Raw genomic sequence first — 26,507 nt, forward strand, 5'->3', positions numbered from 1 at the left:
ACACACAGCACATTAATGGCCATGTTTCCTGAGGCAGCCAACAGATTTTCCCAACTCAGACTCAAGTACAAGAACATTAATTGTCACTTGCCAGCTACAGTGCCCACAGAAATCAGGTAGCTGTATTTGGTACGACTAAACCGTACAGCACCCATGGTGAGCGATGTGTGGCGCTATTGGCTCACACACGTACCTAATCAATCAGCGCCCGGCGTCTAATATATGCCTACGATGATCCATTTTTCATTCTGTGCTGAAATTATATTAGAATGTGGAAGACAGCCTTCCTCAAGCCTCTTAAAAGGTTTGTAGCAAGGATGGTAGTTCAGTACATCCAACATGTGCCATTGAAGTTACAGAGAATGTTCAGTATGTTCTACATTTTGACTTAAGAAGTGTACCATTTTATTTCAATAGCCCTGCACATGAATGCATAGAATGCATGGAAAATCAGGGTAAAGTCACGTGCATGACCATGGTATCCACCCTGGCAGGAATTCTGCCATGGTGCAGCCTTTCGTTATCCTAGCTACTGTACAGAAATAACACGCGTCTCTAACCTCACAAGATCCCCTGTTCTGGGTACAACGTGCAAAACAATTTCACCATGCGCTCAGCAGGTCCCAGTACGGTCGCTGACTATGGTACCCCCTTCTGTATACATTTATCCAGGCTGTATTTCCTTCTTGCATAAATAAAAATGATTCTGATTTGAGTGCTCCGTTTCTGTCCAGTGCTGCAGCCGAGCCCATATGCTGGCCAGGATTACCATGCTTTTAGAGAGAGCATTCACTGACGACACAGTGACCGCCATTTTGTCATCTGTCGAGCACCGCAAAAGGCCGTCGGCGTGTCTAAAGCAATTATCGCGCCCTGCCTGCGCTCCAGAAGTCACACGCTGGGCAACAAAATAGCGCCAGTGACATCATACCAACGTCCTCTACAACATTTTAACGCCAATCTTCCTGGTGCTCAATACTCATATCCAGAAGGCAAGACAGGTCGCGCAGGCCAAAGATTCTGCAACCCTTCTGTACCCAATCTCAAGACCCCCATATATATATGTATGCATCGAGGAACAAGGCATGGACCCCTGGAGGGAGGGAGGCCGGGTGGGTGTGACCGTACCGTCCAGCAGGTCCTCCATGGCAATGCGCACGGCCTTGTCGAAGGCCCTGGCGTCGGCCGACGTCTGGAAGGTGAGGCCAAACTTGTGCTCGCCGGCGCGCCAGTGGTGGAAGGTGGGCATCACCTTGTTGTACGTGAAGTCCCGCCCGATGGCGCACGACAGCAGCACGCGGGCCTCGCGCTCGCCCGTGATCTGGTAGAAGCAGCCGCCGCCGCCACCACCGGGCGTGGCGGTGGGCGGCTGCTGCAGGTCGCAGCGTTTGCGCACCGAGACGCTGCTCAGGCCGCCACCGCCCAGCGGCACCCAGCCGCCCGTCGAGTCGTCCCGCGTCATCACCTGGGCCCGCACACGAACCAGGCAGCCGCCACTGCACAAGGGAGACAGGCACGTCACCAAGCGGAACAGGGCCACGGACTGAGAGGCGTAGGCGCCACACGCGTCCACTCACACACACCGTTCAAAGCACCACGTGGTACGGCTCAGCGCCATTTTGATGTCGAGCACGTGACAGCTCGCTGTATCCACGCTCTATGGGTGAAAAAAAAAGGTAATAATAATAATAATAATTGGTTTTGGGAAAGGAAATGGGGCAGTATCTGTCTCATATATCGTTGGACACCTTAACCGCGCCGTCAGGAAAGGGATAAATGAGGGAGTGAAAGAAGGAAGAGAGAGGTGCCGTAGTGGAGGGTTCCGGAATAATTTCGACCACCTGGGGTTCTTTACCATGCACTGACATCGCACAGCACACATGGACACCTTACCGTTTCGCCTCCATAAAAACGCAGCCGCCGCGGTCGGGTTCGAGCCCGGGAACTCCGGATCAGTAGCCGAGCGCCCTAACCACCGCGGCGGGTGAAAACAACGGTAAGAAAACGATTCACTGCACCAATTAATCTTCCGGCAGCTCTCTGGGGAGACTAACTATGGCTGATGTCCCTTTGCAGTTAGTCACAGAGGAGGCAATGTCTTCTCCTTGTGGGACTATGGGTGTGGTACTGTAGTTGGTCCCCAAAAAACTAACCTCTGAAGTACAATAACTTTCTGGCTTACAATGCGGGCGTGGACTAAACGCAGAGCTGATCGTCTCCTAAGATTAGACCCGGCCGGAGCCACGTAGAAGGCGGGATAACGATATTGCACGGATTATTCTTTCGTTGGATTGAATGACAGTGTTCCGCCAAAACTGGATCGGCGGTATAGATGTTTCGCGAGAAAGGACGCGTCGAATGCAGTGAGCACCCGCGACTGCGCATTCAAGCAACGCAATACCTCAGCGCAACGAAACTCGGCGTTGAACCATCGTTTCGTGTTTCGTTGCAGGCAGCATTCTGCTATGCAGCGCGCAAAGTCCACCGCCATGTGCCCCGGCTCCAGCGAACAAAGCGAACAGTTACGGCCGCCTAGCATACTCCAAAACACCGTCGAAATGAAAGTGACGCCAACGATTCAGTTAGAATCGGCGTGCGGATGGCTATACAGGGGGAACACACTTGTCACTACTGTCCCGCTTTCGGGGGCACACACGGACTCGTGAAGGGACTCGGCACTGGCGACTCTCGGACGAAGGACAACAAAAAACGCCTTTGTGAGGAGACACAGAGGGAAGAATAATTCGCCATTGTTTCGACACGGCCGGTCACGTCCACCACTAGAAAGTTTTTTTTTTCTAAGACAAAGGCAGTACTGAAAGAACAAAGATATTGTACTTCCTGGAAAGTATTCCTTGAAAAAAAAAAAAAAGACTGAGCACTGGCCACAGCCAAGTACACACACTGAAGGCTCTTTGTAACGAAACTTAAAGGAAGGCGGTGATTTTTGTTTTGGTCACGATCGTGTCGCTATTCCGCCGTATAGTGTTGCTTTGACAGCGCCACAGAGGCCGCTGAAGGCAGCGCAGCACTTTCGCATGGATAATGCGACGGGGTTCGATCCCTGCCGCAGCGCGGGTTCATCTCGACGGAGGCGAAACTTTTTTTAATTTTTTTAATTGGTTTTTTTGGGGGAAAGGAAATGGCGCAGTATCTGTCTCATATATCGTTGGGACACCTGAACCGCGCCGCAAGGGAAGCGATAAAGGAGGGAGTGAAAGCAGAAAGGAAGAAGTAGGTGCCGTAGTGGAGGGCTCCGGAATAATTTCGACCACCTGGGGATCTTTAACGTGCACTGACATCGCACAGCACAGGGACGCCTTAGCGTTTTTCTTCCATAAAAACGCAGCCGCCGCAGTCGGGTTCGAACCCGGGAACTCGGGATCAGTAGTCGAGCGCCCTATCCACTGAGCCACCACGGCGGGTATAACGCAAAAAAAAAAAAAGGCGTCCGTGTGCTGTGCGATGTCAGTGCACGTAAAAGATCCCCAGGTGGTCAAATTATTCCGGAGCCCTCCACTACGGCGCCTCTTTCCATTTTCCTTCTTTCCCGTGTCCAGCGGGACATGTCAATGCTCCTCTCCATCCCCCTTAGCCAGTTAGCGTTCTTTGCAAACGACTTGCAACACAGCTTCGACATTTCGCTGCACTTTCCTGCCAAGGCGGTCAAAGGGAATCCATAAAATACACTCAATTATCGCACTGAAAATTACGATGGTGGTGTGAAGAACCACGCGTCACCGTCCTCGCTACTACACGAGACATTGTATGGAGATGCCAAACCGGATATCCGGTCCGTGCATAGCGCCAGACTGAGTTCCAGCACTTGTGCGCGAGCGCAGTTCCGTCCCGTACATACTACCGTTAACCTCGGTGGCTTCGCTCCCCATGTCCACACCCACAGCCAGCCAGCCATACATTACAATCAATATCGAAAAGCTCGCCGTTTCGTGAGGGGCGCTGGCATATGAAGAAAGAAAATTGGTTTTTGAAAAAATGAAACACGCAGTAACTGTCTCACTTCTCGATGGACACCTCAACCGCGCCTTAAGGGGAGGGTGGTCGGAGTGAAAGGAGAAAGAGGTGCCATAGCGGAAGGCTCCGGAATAATTTCGACGACCTGGAGACCTTTCCGGAGTTCCCGGATTCGAACCCGACCGCGGCGGCTGCGTTTTTATGGAGGCAAAACGCTAAGGCGCCCGTGTGCTGTGCCATGTCAGCGCACGTTAAAGATCCCCAGGTGGTCGAAATTATTCCGGAGCCCTCCACTACGTCACCTCTTTCTTCCTTCTTTCACTCCCTCATTTATCCCTTCCCTTACGGCGCGGTTCAGGTGTCCAACGATATATGGGACACATACTACGCCATTCCCGTTCCCCCAAAACCAATTATTATTATAATTATTATTATTATTATTATTAGACTTTTCACGCGCACTGGCATCACACAGCGCACGGGCGCCTTTCACGTTTAAGAGTGACCATTATCGGCGTCATTACAATTTCTAAACGGGTGCAAGCAAGGCTGTCTACTATCTGCCACACAGCTGATAGTATGTGCTTACTTGTATTCGCGCACGCAAATATTGGACAAGTGAAAAGATGACCACAAAACATTAATTAGGAGGTACGACACAACTCTGCAGAGTGACGCTCCCTCTATACATTCAGGGTCACCGCACAAAATTCATCTGCGACAGAAAAAGTAGTCGGTTATTAAGGTTTGTTATGTTATTTTCTTTTTGTTGCCGTGGAAGAGGCATACGGGCCTTGTAATCATGAAAAAATGAGCTCAAAACACCAGTTGGCAGCGCGATTAATTAAATACAAAGATTCTGTGCACGCAGTTTCGGCCTCTGAAGGTGCCAGCTCTGGAGTGCACGTTTACGTCACGGTCTGCCTTCCAACCTGGGCTACCACATTCTGGTGACGTCGGCGTCACCGGAAAGCACCCGTTGTACCTTTCAACAAGCATTGGATTCGGTCGGTGACGACACACTAATCCGGTCAAGGTGTCCATTGGCGCCTTGACCTCTTTACATTAGCGACCAACGTTACTAGAACAAACTGGTTGCGCTAGTAACGTTGTTCTGGACGTCATCTTATTAGCCCATGAAAGTGTGCCCCCCCCCCCTCCCCAAAGCTTTTCTTGGTACCTAAACAGGACGCTAATCACAAGGCCGAATTATAAGGATTTCGATGCCTCTGGCAAAACATTCGAAAGGTGGTTTCTTTTATTGCTGTGATTGGTCAGCGGAGTAATACAGGACGCCGCGGAACATGCTGCTTTGTTACCAACCGCTGTATTTTTCTAAGTTGTATCCTACTCCGCATAGCTCTCCAAGGTGCCACCGCAACCAGGATGCCGAGGACAGCGGCGCAAACCAGGAAAATAGAAAAAAAAACCCTCCGTTCAATACTCCAAGAAATGAGGAGGGCAAAAAGAGAACACACCTATAAAGGAAATGCGCACCAAAGGCCAGGGAACCAAGCAAGAAAGATCCCTCGAGAGAATGAGAGAGAGAGAGAGAGACAGGCCACTCCAAGAAAAGGGGGGAGGATGAAAACGTTTCCGGTCCCCCTTCCGGTCGCGAGCAACAGGGCGCGCGCCTTCTCAGCCTCGCCTTCTATCTGCCTGCCTCTTCTTTAGCAGGAGGTGGAGGCCGGGGGAGGAGAGGGGAGAGGGGGGGGAGTGTGCGGGCGCGTGTTCTCTTCTGCGACGACGTTTTCACGGACGGCGCGGCATCATCCGTGCGTGCTTCCCGCTCTCCTCCCCCTCTCTACACGACGTCAGGCACCTGCCCTCCTCCCCCTCTTTTACTCCTCGTAGACATCACCTCCCCCCCCCCCCCCCCCCCCCCCCAACAGCTTCCTTTTCTTCACCTCAAGGTTTACTCAACAACCGCATTTACTGGATCTTAACGCGCACTTTTCTTTTAACGAGAAAGTTTCCACAAAGTGGCATTTGCGCTCCGATCGGACTGGAAACAGGCCGCGGTGGTTGAGTGGTTACAGCGCTCGGCTGCTGACCAGAAAGACGCGGGTTCGATCCCGGCCGCGGCGGTCGAATTTCGATGGAGGCGAAATTCTAGAGGCCCGTGCACTGTGCGATGTCAGTGCACGTTAAAGAACCCCAGGTGGTCGAAATTTCCGGAGCCCTTCACTACGGCGTCCCTCACAGCCTGAGTCGCTTTGGGACGTTAAGCACCCATAAACCATAAACAAAACAGGCAACAGCCCACTATAGTGAACAAAAACCGCAAAAAAAAAGACGTTACAGAGGCAGGCGACAACACAGGGCGGTGTGTTTGTGGCCTGCCTCTGTGCCGTCTTTTTTCTTTTTTTGCTGTTTTTGCTTTTTATAATGTCCCACCAACTGGCCTGCAACTTCGCCCTCCTATATGACCCACATCGTCATCACTACCACGAGACGGTAGTCGAGCCTCTCATTGTGTGTGCTGGCAGCAAGTATTCTAATGGGACACGAGAGACCAATCTGTAGTTGACTGCGCTAGCCGCTATTTATCCTTTGTCATCATGCTGAACGTGGAAGATGCTATTCGGGGCCCGGAATACGGAAGCGTATTCCGGAAGACTTGAAATTAAACGCAACAGTCTGTCACAGCCTTCCAACACTTCGATATAAATCGCGAGCATTTATAGGCCGCCTTTCCCGATATCCACTCCTACGCGACAGTTACCAACGAAATGTCAAGTTCAGTTTCCGCCGAGATGACGTCACAGGAAATACTGGTCGCCTGTCGCCACGCAGCTGTCACTTCCGGTCTCGCTGCGACCGCGCGGAGAGGACAACGCGGCGTGAAGCTGACAAATGCAGAAAAAGGGGGGGGGGGGGTAGGGGAATGACGACAACGAATGCGATATCAGGAGCGAACGTTGCTTTTCTCTTAAGCTCGCGCACAAATTTTTCATGTTTTCTGTCTTCGCAAACAGGAAAAAGTCGGGTGCGCTCTGGAGGCTGGGGGAGGGGCTTAAAACCGGGTAACTGCGGTACACGCGGCCGCCTTTTTCCCGGCCGGGAACTTCCACGCCAGATATCCTCGTCGCCTCCGCGCGCAGCTTTCGCCGATTCCGGCTAGGGTAGACCACAGAAAGACGCGTCGGCAGCAGGGCACCCGGATTTGGTTCGCGACGCGCGACTAGCTCAGAGAGAAACGGGAAGGGGGGGGGGGGGGGGGGGAATACAGCAGGAGGAGACTGTGTGGGGGCGGAGGCGGCAGGCAGACGCAAAAAGGTTCCGACTCTCGGATGGTGTGGTATCTCCGTTGCCAGCCGGCCTGCGAGGTCTCCGAAGAGAGCTTCCTGCCGCCCTTTCCCTTCTGCTTCCTTACCCTCCTCCTCCCCTCGCCTTCTTCGCACAGCCTTCCGAGAGGCGTATGCGAGCAGCAGAAAACGGCGATGGCATCACCACTACTACTACTACGGCTGACAGCTGCTACAAAAAGCCAAATAGAACAAAAAGAGCGATGGAGTCATTCCTCGAGAAATCACGCGCATGCAGCGAAGAAACGGGTATTGGGGGAGGGGGGGACCAACAAGTATAAGAAGGGTGGAGGCGGCGGCGCTGTACTTGACCTTGCACGGGTTGGAGCGGCAGACCAGAAAAAACAAAACAAAAAAACTGTGGTGCCCTTGGAAAGGAAGAAACATGGCTAACCATTCGCCGAAGGCCGAGGAATAGCTTGCGAAGAAGTAGAGGAAAGAGAGAGAGAGAGAGAGAAGTAGGGGGAGCAGAGTTCGTGTCTCTGCAGTGCACAAGCTTGGGACCGAAACGTCGCGCGAGCGGAATTCGCTCTCAACGGGGGGCGTCTCCTAGTGTCCACACGACGCGCAGCTGTCCGGAGCGAAAGAAGACACGAACGAGAAAAGAAAGAATAAATTAGAAGGAGCGCCAAAAAAGTAACGAAAAAAATAATAGCGCGAGCCGCGCAGCTGCAAGGTGTTTCCGGGAACGAGCATAAGCAGACGAATTCTCCGAGTCCCGAGCTCTCCCCAGACGTTTTACACCGCGTGACTCTTACAGTGGCGCTGGACACTGCTCTGGAAGGAAACGGGGCTCGACTGTGTTTTTTCATACTACGCTCTAACACTAATACGCCAATATGGGAGTGAGCTCTTCTCTAGTGCAATAACCGCTTTAATAAAAGGGAGTGCGCGAGATGACAGCTTAGTCCCTTCTTACTCCTTTATGTCTAGTGTGTAGATGACTTCTCGTTTAGAGTGCAGTTCCTTCCTGTTTAGAGTGTAGGTGATTTCTTGTTTAGAGTGTAGGCCCTTTCTGTTTAGAGTGTAGGCGCTTTCTCGTTTAGAGTGCAGTTGCTTTCTGTTTAGAGTGCAGTTTCCTTCTGTTTGAGTGTAGGTCATTTTTGTTTAGATTGCAGTTCCCTTCTGTTTAGAGCGCTTTAAAGTGTAGCAGTGTAAATCCTGGCTTCTTCCTGGCGACAAAAAGCGGAGAAGCGCCGGGCATGAAGCACAGCAATCTGACAACAGCAGAGGCCCGAAACAGTAGTCGTCGAGCCAAGAAAGTTGTGGCTGTACATCCTCGGCTGGTCGCTCCTGGCCCCCTTCATTATCTGCTTCAGTTGCGAACGCTCATTACGCTACCAACCGGGCTAAACTTCTTGGCGCCGTACCCGCGCTATCCCACCACAAGCCTAATAATAAGCTCACGCCACCGGCTAATGACAGCTCTCCCGTTCCGTTGGCGGATGAAACGGTTGCATCTCGACAAAGAGGGGGCCGTAAATGAGAAATTACCTACAGCAATGCGGCTCCGTGTGTCCAATTAACCGCGCGCTGGTACGTCAGAAAAAAGGGCACGTCCTTTATAGCGTGTGCTGAATGACTGTTTATTTTCTTTTTTTTTTAATTTCCGTTTCTTTAAATTTTTTTGACTAACTTTCGTTTCTTTCTCAGTTTTGAGGAACCAGGAAGTAAATGTGACATTAAAAAGTAAAGAAAAAAGAGAAGGCGCGCAGGCGCTGAATCACGGTGACATAAGAGAGACTGCGGAAGCTATTGAAACAATGCTGCGGTGTAGAATGAGTAGGTCGACTTTGTCCCGCTCCAAAGGAGAAACAAGAGTGAAAACAGCAGACGGAACTGCACGTGCATATGGGCAAATGAATCACGGTGACGTGACGAAGCTGAAGCGGGAAAAGGGTCGGCCAACGCCTCCTCAATTTTCAATGTCAGCCGCTTGGCAATGAGGTCCGTTTGGACGACTTTGTTAGTCTAATCGCCGCACGGTGGCACCACCTACGTGGAGGGGTGGCTTACGTCACTGCGCGAGCTGCTGGCATGACTGACGGACATCATACAGAGGCGGCTATAGACGAATGCTTACGAAGCGCCACCACGGCAAGAAAAAATAACAAAGAGTTGTTTGCCAATTGTCATCTTTGTCAATAAAAATGCATGAATGAATTCCCGGCAGCATGCAGCAAGTTATTGGGCGCTGTCTCCCTCTCAGTAACCAAACACAAAGAACACCCATGGCTCACTTTGTTGACCATGGTAACTGACCTTGGGCTGGCAGTGTTTGTGCAATAGATGGCAACGCACAGCAACAGATCCAACACGACGAACTCGATTACGCCATTTCACTCCTTTTTGCGAACGTGTGTTTGTGAACGAGCACTCGCTTCTGCGTGGAACACTTAAAATCATTTTCAGTAACCTCAGCCAATAGCGTGTCCCTTCACCCCCAGATCTCTTGGTCGTCGTCCCATCGATATGACGTCGTCACACAATAAGTTCACGTTACCTGCAGTAATCGGTATTACTAGTTGATAAACCCTTTCGCGAGAACAGGTGAGAAACTCCCCATACAGCCCACGTGTTGAAATCCGGTCTGCTGACTAGGGGGAAACTCGGGGCTTTGCAGACTGTCACGCCACCTGTGGCATTCCGACGAACTGTTCAACGCTACCCAAAAATTACGAACGAAGTAATAATAATAATAATAATAATAATAATAATAATAATAATAATAATAATAATAATAATTGGTTTTTGTGGAAAGGAAATGGCGCAGTATCTGCCTCATATATCGTTGGACACCTGAACCGCGCCGTAAGGGAAGGGACGAAGGAGGGAGTGAAAGAAGAAAGGAAGAGAGAGGTGCCGTAGTGGAGGGCTCCGGAATAATTTCGACCACCTGGGGGATCTTTAACGTGCACTGACATCGCACAGCACACGGGCGCCTTACGAACGCAAGAGAGAAATTACAGTTGCGGCGACCTACCGATAGCTGAGAACCCAGCTCATAGGCGGCGCCACCGTTTGTTGATCTGCGCAACGTGGCCATAAGAAAAATTGCCGGGGGTTTCGAAGTTTCGAAGTGGAATTTTTAAACTGTACGCACGGCCAGAGATCTCTGGTCATCGGTCACTAGAGCGATGGGCCAGGTGACACTATTAAACGGGTAAATTACCCGGACATCGCGTCCTTGTCTTAATGTAACAGCGTCTGCTGCCTCGAAGAGCAGGCTGCTTGTTTGCAGCGCGTCGCGTCGGCGCTGTCGCCAAACGAAGGCGTCCTTGTTACAAAGTTGCCCCGCACGAGCGACGGCGTGCACGCGTTCTTCCCTCGCTACGCTAAGCGCGGGCGGCATACATTGCAATGCGAATGAATGCATTATGTGTGACTCATCGGCAAGCAAACCCGGAGTCCGGCGTTCACCAGCATCATGTGGTCCCGAAGACACCAGATGACGTCATCGTGGTATGAACATAAAATAAAATTTCGTCCGAAGGCACGGAGAATTGAACGTAAGGCTTGCAGATTACGAGGCGAACACGCAACTCACAGGCCACGAAACCATTTTTTTTTAGAACGGTATTTATTACACGCGTTTATATGAAGGAAAGTTCTATATACGCATTACTTAGAGTAATCAGCCAGTAGCCGAGCAGGTTAAATGGAAACGCACCACACCACAACTAAAACACACGTCTTAACATACCTATAGGTTAACACGGTGCCAATGAAAGACACGACATCAATAACGGGAGGAGAAGAACTTTAATGAAACAGGAGAGGTCTGCCTGGTTGTCGGCCTGCCCTTACAAAAATTTCTTTAGACAGCCTATGGGCTGTCCATTGACCTCTGTCTATATAGTCTATAGACTCTATAGACAGACCTTGGAGAACAGTCTATAGGCAATACAAACTCTATAGAACAGTCTATAGACAATCTATAGGTTTATGACCATACACTTTTAGTAGACTTGTCTACAGACAGTCTATAGACTATGAGTAGACAAAGCGAAATATCTATAGGAAGGCACCACAGTCTATAAGAAGTCAATAGACTGTCTATAGACCATTTTTGTAAGGGTGGCAATCAATAACGGGAGCCAGTTCTGGTGACAGTCACTGTCTTCGTGTCTTTCGGCTGGCGCACCATCCGGCCGAAATGTGTCCGGGGGAGACGACAGGCTCAACATTCCGGTCTAAACACGCGCGTTTTCCACAGGCTATGCAGTTCTAACAGGAAAATCAGGCAACGCACACCGTGAGAATTCAAGACGAAGTCTTTCCTCAGTGTCCTTTGTAGAATGTCCCAAAATAATGTCGCGTCTTCGCAGCCTATTAATAAAGCAGTGTTCGATGGTGTCAGGTGCATCACATTAGCGACGATTAACAGAAGAAACATTTTTCTTTCTTTTTTTGTGAAGCCACAATACCAAGTTGTTCGTTGGCGAACAATCGTGAACGGGGTATATGCGTTTCTTTACGAACTGTATGCTAATGAGTACGTGTCATTAGAAATGAAGAAAAAATAAATGAATTAAAGAAGGGAAATAAAAAAAATGCCTTCGCATTCAAAAAATGCCAGTAGTCTTAAGTGCGCCCGTAAGTTCTCCCCGTATCGTTGAGCACGAATACACCTGCATGGCGGAAGGCGGCAGAAAGAAGGGGGGGGGGGGGGGGGGGGGGGGCGTCGAGGTTTCTTCCATTTAACCAAAGCGTTCACTTACTTCAATACACACTGTGTGTCCACCAGTACCTTTTCTTTTTCTCTGCATCGTCAATTTCGCACACGCACGCAAAAAGAAATTTTGAATAAATCGAATTGAACTGAATTCAAGGCCTACGAGCCGCGGCTATCTTCGTCGAAAAAATGCGGGGGCGAATGCAATTTTCCCACGCAAGCAATTCTTGCCCGGAGAACGGGGGCAGTGGGGTCGGCAGCGGCTCTCACCGCCTAATCAGCGCTTCGCGAACTCCACATTGCGATCAATCAATCGACCCGCGCGTTCCGAATCGAACGTGTGCGGTAAGTCACGATAACAATCGTCGCCAGCCCAGTCTCGTCGACTGCATTCCCCTCTTATCACAACACGGCGCGTCGACTGTTCCGATTCCCACGGTGCTGCACGCCACGAAGCCAGCACAGAGAAGGTCTCGAAAACGGGATCTCTGCTGGCGGAATGCAGAATGCGGGACAACAGAATCGTCGTTCCATCGCTACCTCCTTGTAGGCAAGCTCTGTGCACTCTACGCACGAGTATATACCAACATGGGAGTAAAAAAGGGAGTAAGGTGACCTCGAGCTCACTTCCTATTATTAAAAGATCATGAGACCCCTCTAAAAGGCTCTGCGACGGAGGACGGCTTACTCAGCTTTACTCCCTTCTGTTTAGAGTGTACCTTCAATTCTTAGTACACACGAACAGAACTATAGGGAGTATTCACTGACGTCACAACAGCCGCTATTTTGTTGTCTGTGGAGCACAGGTAATGGCTGCGGGCGTGTCTAGTGAGATTACCGCCTACTGCTCCGGCCTGCACTGCTGAAGCTACGCGCAGTACAACAAAATGGCGCCCGTGACATGACGTGAATACCCCCTATAGTCGGATACAACTCGAGAACGCCGTCAAACGGACCCCTTTCCAGCCAATGGCGTCGGGCGATTGTCATGGCCCTGCTAGCGTGACAAAGCAGGGAGCGGCGCCACAATGGAGAGAGGGGTCTATCACCCGACCACAGAGGGAAGGGATTAACCTCTTTCACTATACCACTCCCTGTTTTGTCACACTAGCAAGTCGCGAGAATCGGCCGACGCCACTGGCTGGAAAGGGGTCCCTTTGACGGAGAAAAGCCGCTGCGTTCTCGAGTTGTATACCCAACTGCAGCAACCAGCTGAGGAGCGAAGATACGCCTCGTATCAGCTAGGCCGACTGACTGATTGTGCGGGCAGCTTTGCCGCAGTTTTGAGAGAGAGATAAGGGGAGGGGGGTGAGTGCGTGTTCGGGCTGCCGACGCCTCAATGAAACAATAAAATAAAAAACACCGCGAAACGACGAGGAAGATGACCAGTATTAATAATACACGAGAAGACGGTGGGCGCGGCGAAAGGCACGCAGTTAGCTAGACACGCAAGCTGCTGGGCCTAAAAAGCGAGCGGCCGCCTAGAAATGTTCCCGCAGCCGCGCCACACAGCAGGCCGGCGGCGGCCCGACAAGATCATGCGGCTCTCGGTCTAGGGGAAGGGGGGGTGCTGCATGACGGTAACGCCACCTAGACAAGAGGTGTTGCCCGCACACGCCCACGCGTATTTTTTTTTTCCTTCCTTCCTTTGCTGCTGCTCCGGAAGGAAGATGCACGTGCGAGGGACGCCCTCGGATGCTGGCTACAGCAGCGCCACACGAACTGCTGCGGCGGAATTGGGACGCCGGTCTGCAGCTTACGCCTCAGTTCAATGCCCTACTCTCTATGCAGCCGACTTTTGACAACTCCAACTCGAACGATGGGGATAAAAGCGCGTCCGAATTTCGCGGAGTTCAAATCAGGGTAGCCTTTTTTTCTCTCTCTTAATAAACACTCGATTCTGACGGGAATAAAGCATCGGTTCGAATAAACCGGAAGTTCGGATGAAGCGGGTTTCTCAATTAACCAGATTCCAGCCTGCAGCCGCGGCGGCCTTCGCGGTCTAGGTAAGAGTACAGGTGCGCACCACTAGTGTACGGCACTACGCAATAAAAGGCGTCGTCTGTCTCGACATCGTATATACAACTCTATATACGCCCCTTTCCCGCTTAACCTCCTTCTCCGCTTCCCGCCTTTTCAGTTAACCTCCTCCACACGGCGTCTGACTCGCGTACATTACGCATCCGTCGTGGTTCGTCGTGCGACGAAATAGAAAAAGAAAGAACTGCATAAAAAACTGAAAAAAAATAAAAACGAAAGATTTTTTTTGGGGTGGGGGGGGGGGGGGTGGGGGGGGGCTCGTTTCCTGTCGCTAGCGGCACTCAACACTTCAACGTCTGCGAAGCAGCTGCCGCGGCGAGAGTGAGACGTCGGCTGCACCGGATGATGCGAGCGACTGCTGTCGGCAGAGAGGGGGGTCGGAGTTTTAAACAGCGTGGCTGTGCCTGCCGGTATTATTTATTTATTCATTCACTATTCCTGCTGCCGTTCGGTTCTCGGCGCTATATATTTTTGCCCGTCACCGAGGGGAATCTCGGGTACGATGCTGGAAGAAATTGCGCATATTAATGACCCGCGGATTCGTACGTCGCTCTTCCAGGGATTACAGGTTTGGCGTGTACGAAGCTGCCGGCTGGCGCAACTTCCCCTGCGCGGCCTTGAGCAGCTTGGGCGTGGTGAAAGATGGAAAGATCAAAATAATAATAATGATTGGTTTTGGGGGCAAAGGAAATGGCGCAGTATCTGTCTCATATATCGTTGGACACCTGAACCGCGCCGTAAGTGATGGGATAAAGGAGGGAGTGAAAGAAGAAAGGAAGAGAGAGGTGCCGTAGTGGAGGGCTCCGGAATAATTTCGACCACCTGGGGATCTTTAACGTGCACTGACATCGCACAGCACAGGGGCGCCTTAAAAACGCAGCCACCGCGGTCGGGTTCGAACCCGGGAACTCCGGATCAGTAGTCGAGCGCCCTAACCACTGAGCCACCGCGGCGGGTAAAGATCAAAAAGTGATACGAAAAAAAAAAATAGAAACAATAAAGCCGCTCCGTTTTCCCGCTGATCTCGACTTGTACAAGAATCATATACTATATAAACTACACCTCACATTGTAGAATGCCGTGCGGGCCTTTCGCCGACGGCCTGCCGCCATGTAGATTTGTGCCGCAGACTTTGGCGGCAACAGTACACGTTCAAGGTCGCCCGGATAACAACAAGGTTAACCCATGTCTTTTAAAGCGTACGCTGCATCCACGGCGGCGTACGTACGGTGGTTAGTCAGGTCCAGCTTTCTCGGTCAAAAATTTTCAAAAATTGCAAAATTGTAAGCCACTGGCGTGGAAATATTGAAGACAATGGTCCATTATTCTGATATGCAGCGAAATCTTTCTTTTAAAGTGTTTCCAGCGATCACATCGAACAGCCAAGACAGCCGTACAAAATCAATCGGGAACGCTTTTGACGATATCGAAAACGTGAATAGAAAAAAACAAACATAATTGCCATCGGGTGATCCGCGGTTATATTGATTGTTATAGTGAAATCGTACATCACATGAAAAAAATTGCGTTCATAAACGGTTTCCCGCTCAAAATTGCTTTTGTCCAGAATTGCTGGGTATGAGTAGTAATTAGCAAATGAAGACAGCCTCGACTGGCAGACTACAGCGGCTTCTATGATCAATCAATCAATCAATCAATCAATCAATCAATCAATCAAAACTTTATGTAAAGTGCGCATGAACAACCGTGCGGTCTTGGTACTAGAGCACAAATACGAAACATAACTGAAATGCATACATGTATGTTACATAAAGAAATAACAGCCACTAGAAAAACAAAATAACACAAAGAAAGGATGTCAATAAGAAAGAGGTCTGGTAGAGAATGAATACTTAAAAAAAAGCCAGCGTGATTTACGGGCACACCACACAAATAACATCCACAGAAGAATGAAAACAAAAACATCTGATTGAAGTATCAATTCATACATACATGCACAAAAGAAAATAAAATCAACAAACGCGAACAATCAGACTCGAATACGCGGCTTTAAAGTAAAATATCGACAGAAATGAAGACAAGTGACATATAAAATAATAAAAACAAAAGGGAATGAGGAGAAGGAATGAGAAAAAGGTAGCAAAAAAAGTATGCCAGAAACGCCAAGTTGCAAGCAGTAAAAAAAAAAAAGAAAAACTGCTCGGAATGGAATCCTATGAAGTTCAAATGTAAACAAAGACCCGATGTGGAAATTATCTTGATGAAGACAATAAGAATTGCAGCAAGTTTTGCATTTTGTGCAGAAAATTCCTGGTGCTTTTTCTCAGGGCACGGAATTGTATAGCCACAAGGAAGGAGCTGAGGGCACCGAATTGTGACCAGGAAGGAGTTAGTACGAAAAAAAAATAAACTATATTACCCAAGACACGATGGCAGTTAACAGAAGGGAAATCATTCTGCCTAAAGCGAGAGGTGGAAGTTGTGCAAGGAAAACGATGTTTGAATATGCATGAGAACTTTTGCTCCACTGCATAATTTTGTCAGCTCGATTTTGCAAGTGCCAACCCTAACAATAGGTGCATACTCCACAATCTGCAGGCATATAATTTTGCACAACACTAACCATATATTGGGCACATTTTTCTTTGTTTTTTTTTTGAAAATGCACCAAAATGTTCGCTCAGTATGCGTGCTGCCATCTGTCGGAAAACCAAGAAGAATGCTTTCGACGAACAGTATACACACACGACAAGCTGGATTCGTCAGGGGCCAGAAACGACAGCCAGCTTATGATAGGCCTGGATCGGCTAAGGAAGGTTGTGTTCACTACTATTACTACTACTACTGCTATTAATAACAATAATGATAATAATAATGTTTTAGAGGAAAGGAAAGGCGCACCAACTGTGAGAGGGAACGGATTCAAAAGGAAGGAACTGTAAAAAGGGTCACAGCAGTGGAGGAATGTGACGAATTTCGACAAAGCACGGAATGTCGCCGGGAACCAACTTTTATAGTTTCCGAAAAACAGGAAAAACATTACCAGCCTCCCGACCGGAGCATGAAAAGGCGCTGTGGTTAATGGCAGTAAATAGTGAATAGGTCGCAGCAGGCCGCGGATGAATTCAAAGCAAGCCATCGACCCTGAAAGGTCGGGGGTGCAGAATTGAGAAGAGTGATCCGGGAGTGAAAAAGTGTCCATGCACGCAGACAAGCTTCCTTCAAAACGAGAGACTGAAGGACGGGCAAATAGGAAAGCAAAAAGAGAAAAAGTACAAGGGAAGGAGACAAATAATAATAATAATAATAATAATAATAATAATAATAATAATAATAATAATAATAATAGGTTCTGGGGAAAAGGAAATGGCGAAGTATCTGTCTCATATATCGGCGAACACCTGAACCACGCCGTAAGGGAAGGGATAAAAGAGGGATTGAAGGAAGAAAGAGGTGCCGTAGTGGAGGGCTCCGGAACAATTTCGACCACCTGGGCAGAAAAGAAATTCATACAAAGACAGACAGAAGGAAAGAAATGAAGAAAGAAAGGCTAGAACAAAGGAACAAGATGGAGAGAAGAAAAGTAAAAAAAGAAGTGAAGAAAAAGAAGCCAGAAGTAAAAAATGGGAATAAAGAAATCACGAAAGAAAGGAAGGAAGGAAGGAAGGAAGGCAGGAAGGAAGGAACTAAGGAAGGAAGGAAGGCAGGAAGGAAGGAAGGCAGGAAGGAAGGAAGGCAGGAAGGAAGGAAGGAAGGCAGGAAGGAATGAAGGAAGGAAGGCAGGAAGGCAGGAAGGAAGGAAGGCAGGAAGGAAGGAAGGCAGGCAGGAAGGAAGGAATTAAGGAAGGCAGGAAGGAAGGAAGGAAGGCAGGAAGGAAGGAACTAAGGAAGGAAGGCAGGAAGGAAGGAACTAAGGAAGGAAGGAAGGAAGGAAGGAAGGAACTAAGGAAGGAAGGAACTAAGGAAGGAAGGCAGGAACTAAGGAAGGAAGGAAGGCAGGAAGGAAGGAACTAAGGAAGGAAGGAAGGAAGGAACTAAGGAAGGCAGGAAGGAAGGAAGGAACTAAGGAAGGAAGGAAGGAAGGAACTAAGGAAGGCAGGCAGGAAGGAAGGAACTAAGGAAAGAAGGAAGGCAGGAAGGAAGACAGCAAGGAAGGAACTAAGGAAGGAAGGAAGGAACTAAGGAAGGAAGGCAGGAAGGAAGGAAGGAACTAAGGAAGGAAGGAACTAAGGAAGGAAGGCAGGAACTAAGGAAGGAAGGAAGGCAGGAAGGAAGGAACTAAGGAAGGAAGGAAGGAAGGAACTAAGGAAGGCAGGAAGGAACTAAGGAAGGAAGGAAGGAACTAAGGAAGGAAGGAAGGAACTAAGGAAGGCAGGCAGGAAGGAAGGAACTAAGGAAGGAAGGAAGGCAGGAAGGAAGACAGCAAGGAAGGAACTAAGGAAGGAAGGAAGGAAGGAAGGAAGGAAGGAAGGAAGGAAGGAAGGAAGGAAGGAAGGAAGGAAGGAAGATAGAAAGAAACGAAAAAGGCCGAGAGAAAGTGCTTGCTATACAAAGCAGCACACCAGAGGCGGTTGGCTGCTCTGCTAACGAAAACAAGGTCGCGGGTTCAACAACCGATCGCAGCAGCCACCCCATCATCGGTGTGGCAGCAAGAACGCAATTCAATCGAAATTTCAGTTCAGCGCATGTCAGACTGGCCGCCAATGCAGCTCAGCCGTAAGATGACGGAACAGAGGGAGGAATGTGCAGACATTCAATAATTCGAAGAACTACGTCCAGACTACGCGCAGTGACCGGCTGATTCCCCGCGAACCTTCCAGCGTGTTCGTTTACGAAGCCTGAAAACGCCCCGAGCTTGACTCGAGCTGAGATGTGTTCATTTGCCGCACATAAATCATTACGTCGGAGGGCTGCGGAAAATTAAAAAAAGAAAGGATGCCCTTAGACACATTGAGCGGCCCCCAACCCAAAACCACAAAACACACAACAACAACAAGGCACAACACAACAAAACAAAAAACAAACTAAACGCAAATTGTGACGTAATCTAGTTTAATGCCGCAGTAGGAACATATAAATTTTTGCATTTGTTAAGTTGATAAGCACTTAAAAAGTAAGGCAGTACATGACATGGTCGCTGCTGTCCTTACTTCCGGCGAGTAATGCAGAGTCCGAATTCAAATCAATTTTTTTTTCTCTCATGCACATTACAGATGGAGGACCACAGAAATAAAGCTGCCAGTAGGCGGCTTGACGTGTCCGCAGAATCCGCAAGTCTTGTCAAGTGTACTCGGCAAGGCTTGCGGGTTATAATTTTAACCCGGCTTTTTTTTTATGGCGTAACTCTGCTACAGTTCTTAGACTAGACATAACGTCTCTGTGTTTCCGATTTAAATTTAAGCCTTAATCGAAAACCAAGGCGGAATTACCTTTGCATTTATTCGCATCCAAGAACTCCGACGTGGCATCGAGCAAAGGCAATCGCTCCCGGCTAATGTTTGCGGCATTCGCGCAAACGTGGTCCTGACATGTTCGTCATGACGTATACGGCAGGAGGTATTTTTTTTTCTTTCTTGAGCCGGTCAACTGCCACACCAATACAAGCCCACTGCTCTCCGTGATAGGCTGAACACTGTTCTAGAGCAGGGAGCTTTTCTCTCCTGAGAATAAAAGTTGGCGGACATCTAAGCTCCACCTTAAGGTTATGACGTAGCAGCGTTAATGGCTAGTTGCTACTTTCTGCATTAATTAGTACACCTTTCGAATAACAAACACTCATTAGCATACGTCAGTAGGCATACTAGGCACCACTGGACACACAACGTGTCGCTTTAGCTGAGTCAAACGAACGTGCCTCAGTGATCTGGGGATAACGTGTGGACAGCGCAACTCGAAATCATGAGTTCGATTCCCAACTAATTATTCCAATTTTCCTTTACGCGTAATCAGCTTACATCCTTATATGTCATAATGACGACCTCATAATCACAATTTAACTCAAATTATACCTGGCTTCATTCCACTGCCCGATGTGTGACGTCACGAACCCCTCGGCCAATCGGGATATTCTCGACATGCCAACGCCAACAACTGTTCCGCCGAACGGGAGCTTAACGCTGTCGCGTAAAATCTGAGCACACACGGCAAAGGCGCAATGCTTGTCGCCGAGTCAGTTCCGCCCTCTGCAGCGCTCTGTTATCTTTCCGATAGCTGTATCCGCGTAGGCGAGTCAGCTGATCGGGGAAGAAAGAATGGAGGAATGAAGAGACGACACCCTACTACGCGTCCGCCCAACGTCATATCTGGGAAGCTATTCCGCGCCTGCACAAAAAGGAGAAAGAAAGAAATCGCATTGTTCGCCCTTATCAGATAAGAGCAGTCCCGACTGATGACTGACAAGAAACGTAGTCGCAAATACGCTGCCCGATAACACGGGCCGAGCGTATCCGCTTCCACGTACACGCGTCTCCTACAACGATAAAGGCAATAAGCCAGGGTAGTAAAATGTAGTAGGAGGTCCAGCGTATACTGCCCACTGACAAGCAGGATCGCCTACATTCAGCGGGCTTTCAGGGGACTCTGGAATTCTGTTGAAGCTAGCAAACGTCTCCGCAGTGGATTGAGCTCGCAATTCCGCGTAACTATCTATGACTGCTGCGTTTTGAAGCACCAAAGCGTAACCAAGTCACCACAGCAGCAACCGACAACCACTAACTGCGAATAGTAGCGAATAGTTCTACAGGGTTTAGCGCTGGGTGGCACTATGGTGCCACGAGGCCCACGCTGTTTCAGTGCTAGCAAACCAAAGCAACCACCGCGACGAGCTTCTGCCCACTCTGTTCAGCACCGGAACGTCACGTGACTCTACGATACGCATGCGCAGTCAATGTCCGGCGATCGAAATGCGACAGCACACCCCAACGAGTTCTTGGACGTCGGAAAACCACTAGACACATGAAAGAGAAGGAAGGAGGTCAATCAACTCAGGACCTCACATCGTAAGAAGCAGTAGGGCGGTCCATGCCTAACGTATTTACTCTGCCGGTCTATCTATTTTTGTATTTATTTCGCGCAGTTACTCGAAGAGGAATATACACCGTACTGAAAACCAGGGACCTGGCGCCATTTATCAGCAGTCTCCAACGTCTTCGTCGAAGGCGAAGTGGAAGCCATTACGCGAATCTCGTCACGAAAGGCATTCGCTGCTTTGCAACCCTCGGCAGTCGAAGTCGCTGTTGTCACGCGCAAGTACCTCTGTCGGTCGTCGTGACAGACTGTGCGGTCTTTGTCGGCCAGTCGGTCTTTCCCATACACTGACGTACGCGAACACGCGTGAACGAGGCTGAGAATGAGCACACGTTCCTTATAGCGTGCGCAGTCCGGTCCTGTCCGCGTATACCGGGGTCCTGTATAGATTCAGTACATCCGGCGTTTCGGGTCACTCATGGGTCCTGAGACTGCTGCGGCATATTGGTTTTCCGAGAATATGCCTTCAAAGCGAAGTACTGGAAGTAGACCGTTTCAAAGAATACGCTTTGACAAATCGAATGGGGGCTTTCACTGAATACACGTCGGAAAATTGATAAAAAGGAAAGGAGTTTCTTCGAAACAAGCAGAAAAAAAAAGCACAAACGTGAGAAAGGAATTATGTCCGGCCGTCCAAACTGCGCGCGCAGACGACCGTGACTTTACGGTTTTCGTTGTCGCCTCGGCTGAACAGCAAGGGCCGATATATTTTGCCTAGTGAGTTTACTGGCTTAATAAAGATTTCAATCAATCAATGACTTTTTCTGGTGTGACGGTCACTTACTCTTTAAAAAAAAAGGAAGAAAATTAACGGTGCAGAACAATGGAACCAAGCATCCAGCAACGCTCGTGTATTCCGCGCGGCCTTTTTGCAACAATAAACTGCGTCATAGCATTGTATCCCAAGCAGGTCACGCCTAAAGCGACCACTTGAATTTCGTCGGATAGCGCCGTCAGCGTCAGAAGAAACGGCAACCCGAGATCTTACCAGAAAGATAGGAAACAATAGAAGGGTTGGTTTTCACCTCGAAATAATAAAAAAAAAGACAAATCCGACTGCTCATTCAAACTGCCCGGTATTTCCTTCCAAGCAGCTAATACGTCTGCCTTTCTGTGTCCACGTTTCAGATCTACCTGTTCCCAGGTTCACTTCACCCTGACGGCTGACGAAAGCCAGAACCAGTAAGTACAGCATCGTCTACTGTATACGCGTTAGTACGCAAAACACTTCGTACATAGTACGAACAGTCGTTGCTGATGTACAGTCTTTGTCAAAAGTATATAGCCCTGAAGTGCGGTTCCTCTTGCATACTCAGGGACCCTAATCTCACGAATCTGGTAGGAACTCAATTCCCCAACCCTCCCAAGCTTAGGGCAGTCAAATGAACATAAGAGCCCAGCTAGGCTTGGAACCAAACCCCTTGGCCTGTATGTTTTTGGCAAAGACTGTACGACATAACGGATAGTTCCACCCACTGTCGCATTTTGATTTCTTCCGTCACAAGCAGCGTTTACATGAGTGCGACTGAAGTCGACTCCAGTCCCCCTTTCGGAAAAAGAGCAAGTTTTCAGGAGGAAAGGCGTGAATCGTCGTTTACTCTCTTCGTCGACGTCTTCGCACTTTCTCTCAAAAAATGGACTGGAGTCGACTTCTGTCGCATTCGTGTAAACGCGGCTACAGACGACGCGACGAGACCGGATCCGCCTGTAGCAGGCACCGCGTGTGATTCTGAAATTGAATGCATCGCGATGGTCACTGGGGACCGAAAATACCGCGATTACAAATTCGCTTACACAATCTACTCCTCTACTTCCTTCTTCGACCGAAAGATGACGCGACCGGCCACCCGCTCCCCTCGATCGTGCGTAGGCGTGTAAATGCCGGCGATGGCGCATATAAAGAAATAACAATTAAAAAAGCTAAAGAAAGAGGAGATAACGGACCATTACAGCCAAGGAACGACACACAAGCGAGCGAGGCGGAGCAGAGAGGTCAGCCAGGCGGATCCGATTCATTAGCGAATAACGGTAACGCGAACGCCGTTGACTGGACGCCAGGATGCAACGTGCAAGCGGAAACGCACGCACACACACACACACGGACACGAACAACCGGACACGCGTATTCGCTAGACACACACACACACACAAGCGCTGGGCTGCTCCTTCGCTGATCGCTTCTCGTCTTGCGCTCCAAGCGGATGTGGTGGTGGTGCAAGCGGGTCCTTGACAGCGGTTTCGCCGACGACCAGCAACTGATGGAAGTGTGTACAGAGGGGGGGGGGGGGGGGGAGGGGGAGGACGTTCAGCGTGTAGTAGTAGCGCTCGTACGTACTACGTCGCCGGCACAGCAAGCGACCGAGCCAGCGTTTGTTCGTTCTGCGCCAGCGATTCGCCGTCGTCCTGTTGTTGACTGCCTTTTTCCTACCCCCCTCTCCCTCCTTCATCCGTGATCAGCTGTGCGGTGCCGCTGCGCGCTCGGGCGCGCGGCGTCGTTCATTCATCCATTCGTCGTTCACCCATTCAAGCGGCGGCCAACGCCGAACGGATGGAGTACGCGGCGAAGAGAATGTTGCGGCTGTACGTACATACGAAAGGTACGCCGGAGAGACAGATAGACTGAATGACGAAAAAGAAGAAGAACCAGCCAAAGCTGCGCACACACGCCGCCAGCCTTTTCTTCCATCGGAACACTTCTTTCTTCATCTCTCTCGGACCTCCTCCGACATCAGCTCCCTCACACAGACTCTACTTTTTTTTTTTTTTCCACCGTTCTCTCGTTCTTGCGTAGTGGCTGAAATTGGCGGAGCCACAACCAGCTGCGCAGCAGCTCCCCCTCCCCCCCCCCCCACACACACGCACACACATCTGCCGCTGGTTTTCTTTTGTCTGTTGTTTTGCCGGTGGTGCGACTGCCTTCGCACAGCTGTGAGCGAAGCTGCGTTGTTCCTCCGTCGTAGTCGTCGCTGGGACTCGGGCGAGTGGAAATGATAGAAAGAAAACAGGCCCACGCTATGAAAGAAAAAAGAAACGTGTCGTCGCTTCTTATATGCGCGTGTGCGGGCATATAGTAAAACCGGCACCACATGCGATACACGGAGACGCGAAAAGGCGGGAGAGGTTACCGCTGCCTGCCTGCCTGCTACTTTTGGAAACACCGGAAAACTGCTGACACGGAGGGCGTAGTGTGTAGCGGCTGTTTACGCTACTCCCTTCTTTCACTCGCTTGGTCAGCCCCGCCTCTGCAGTTTCGGAACAGACGAGAGAAAAAGAAAACGATGAATCGGAAAGGAATCGTAACGAAATGCGGTCGCCTGGACAAGTGCATGTTTGTTTCCCAGCAGCACTGCTAACCTGTACGACCTTGGAAATAGATTGGCAAATGGTGGTCTCATATAAGGCCAATGCAAAGCCATTTTTCACCGATGTTGGGCCAATTACCTAGGCTCCTTAGGTTTGCAATCGGTGAGTGACTGTTTCAGGCTTCACTTCGCGAGAAGGAAGCCGCGACAGCGATCGCATATTGCACGCGGATGTGGAAAGGAAATCAGACTCCCAGGATCGTATCGGTAGACACACTCTTCGCGTGACGTCACGGGCGCCATTTTTGGGTACTGTGGCTAGCTTCCGCAGTGTACGCGGGAACCGGTTGGCGATGGGCGGGTTAACAAAACGCCGAGGCTTTCGCCGCGCTTTCCGGACCCAGAGATGGCGGACGTTGTGACGTCAGTGAAAACTATGCACACACAGAAGGCAATAACGGGGGCTAGTCGGTGCTAGTTCATGTCTTTTGTAGTTAATGCGCGTGTCTGTGTGTTCGAAGCAGCAGTCTGGCCATGTGCGTAGCCAGAATTTTTTTCGGGAGGAGCCCGAGGCAGTTGTATAGGGCGAAGCACGGGGGGGGGGGGGGGGGGGGTTATAAAAATGGTCTATAGACAGTCCATACACTTCTTATAGACTCTATTGCCTTCCCATAGATATTTCTTTTTGTTTATCCATAGTCTATAGAGAAAAGTCTACAAAAACTGTATGGCATAAATCTATAGATTGTCTATAGACTGGGATTTGTATTGCCTATGACTGTTCTCTACGGTTCGTCTATAGATAGTCTATTGATTTTATAGACAGAAGTCTATGGACAGTCTATACTGTCTAAAGAAGATTTTGTAAAGGGCGCCAATGTCTATCAAGAACACTGCGGGGGGGGGGGGGGGGGGGTCTTCGCCCCCCCCACCCCCCCCCCCCCTGGAAACGTGCCTGAGTCTGGCGCGATTTCTGTACTACGGTGTATACGCACTCGCTAACCGTCATTTCCTTATAGATTTACAGTAGTCACAGGAGCGTAGTATGACCTCTGCCTCATACTGCGTCTCATAACGCCCTTAAATTAATTCCTGACCTTCCTCTATGCTTACGAAGAATACCGTGAAAAATCTGCGACGAACGAAATGCTCTGTTATATTTTTAGCTTTAATTTTCTTTTTTTGTTTTTTTACTGCTCGGAGCCGAGCAGCCCTCTCTTTTCACTGGTCGAGTGACGTCCGAGAATCCTCCTTGACGAATTTCCTCGTACTCACACACTCCAGGAGAGCCAAACAGCCCCCCTATACTTCACTGCGCTCCAGTAGTGCTTTCGCCACTTCAGCGGACCTTCCTTGTACGTAAGTTGACGCAAGTCGACCTCTCATCCTGACTCCCGACGCCTCCACAACGGTCGCCTTCGGCGTTTCACTGCACTACATTTCTTTTTCCCCCAAAGTCCCCTCGTGTATTTCACTCGCTCCTTACAGAACTCGGCTTGGATTGACTGGGCTTGCTCGCGGCACGTTTCGATGCGGCGTAGGTGGAGCGGTTTTCGCGCTTCTGCGCCAACAGTCAGACCAGCGGTGCGTTTATTTTTACACCGCCCGCCGCAATAGGCGACACCAGCCGCCTCTGTGACTCCGTGAAAAAAAAAAAAAAAGCCTGCCGCCGCTGGTCCGTCGCAACGGATCATCGGATAACGGAGAATGAAACGACATGGGAAATGTGGCGGGGGGGGGGGGGGGGGGTACAAAAGGAGGGGAGGGCGCACTGCGAGTACACGACAACGAGGCAACGGTGGGTGTAGTGTGTAGTAGAATAGAAGCGTAGTGTGGAGAGGCCCGGCAGGAGGGAGGCCTGTACATCCGCTCTGCCCTTATCCCCCCCACAGGCGAGCCGACTTCCGCAGGAAGAGACTATTTCCGCTGGCTGCTTATTATTAGCATCGGCATCCCCGTACACGCCACAGTGGCGCATGGCGAGTCCGACCAGCGACCGACGGGAGCCGTTTCTGCTTCCGCTTTTGCACGGTGTACAACCCCTCCCCCTCTATCTCCCCCTCTTCCTTCTTTTTCTAACTTCTCTAGCGTGCTCGGTTTTCACGCCGTGTCGTCGCTTCCGCTACGTCACATCCGGCGTCCCGCAGCCAGCTGTCTTCGCGCTCTACCGGCTCGCCAGACACGCATGCAGAGACAGAGTAGAGGGCCAAGGCACGAACG

The 26,507-nt window shown here is 50.0% G+C and overlaps 1 protein-coding gene across 1 annotated transcript in view; it reads right to left on the reverse strand.

The window, feature by feature from the left end:
* Positions 1 to 26,507, reverse strand: part of Spred (Sprouty-related protein with EVH-1 domain) — a 75,076-nt gene that overhangs the window by 18,786 nt on the left and 29,783 nt on the right. Inside the window, exon 2 of the mRNA XM_077665896.1 lies at positions 1,129 to 1,496. Within this exon, the coding sequence (XP_077522022.1) occupies positions 1,129 to 1,496 (368 nt within the window). The remainder of the gene's footprint in view (positions 1 to 1,128; positions 1,497 to 26,507) is intronic.

This window comes from Amblyomma americanum, chromosome 5, assembly GCF_052857255.1.
Source record: "Amblyomma americanum isolate KBUSLIRL-KWMA chromosome 5, ASM5285725v1, whole genome shotgun sequence".
Lineage (NCBI taxonomy): Eukaryota > Metazoa > Arthropoda > Arachnida > Ixodida > Ixodidae > Amblyomma > Amblyomma americanum.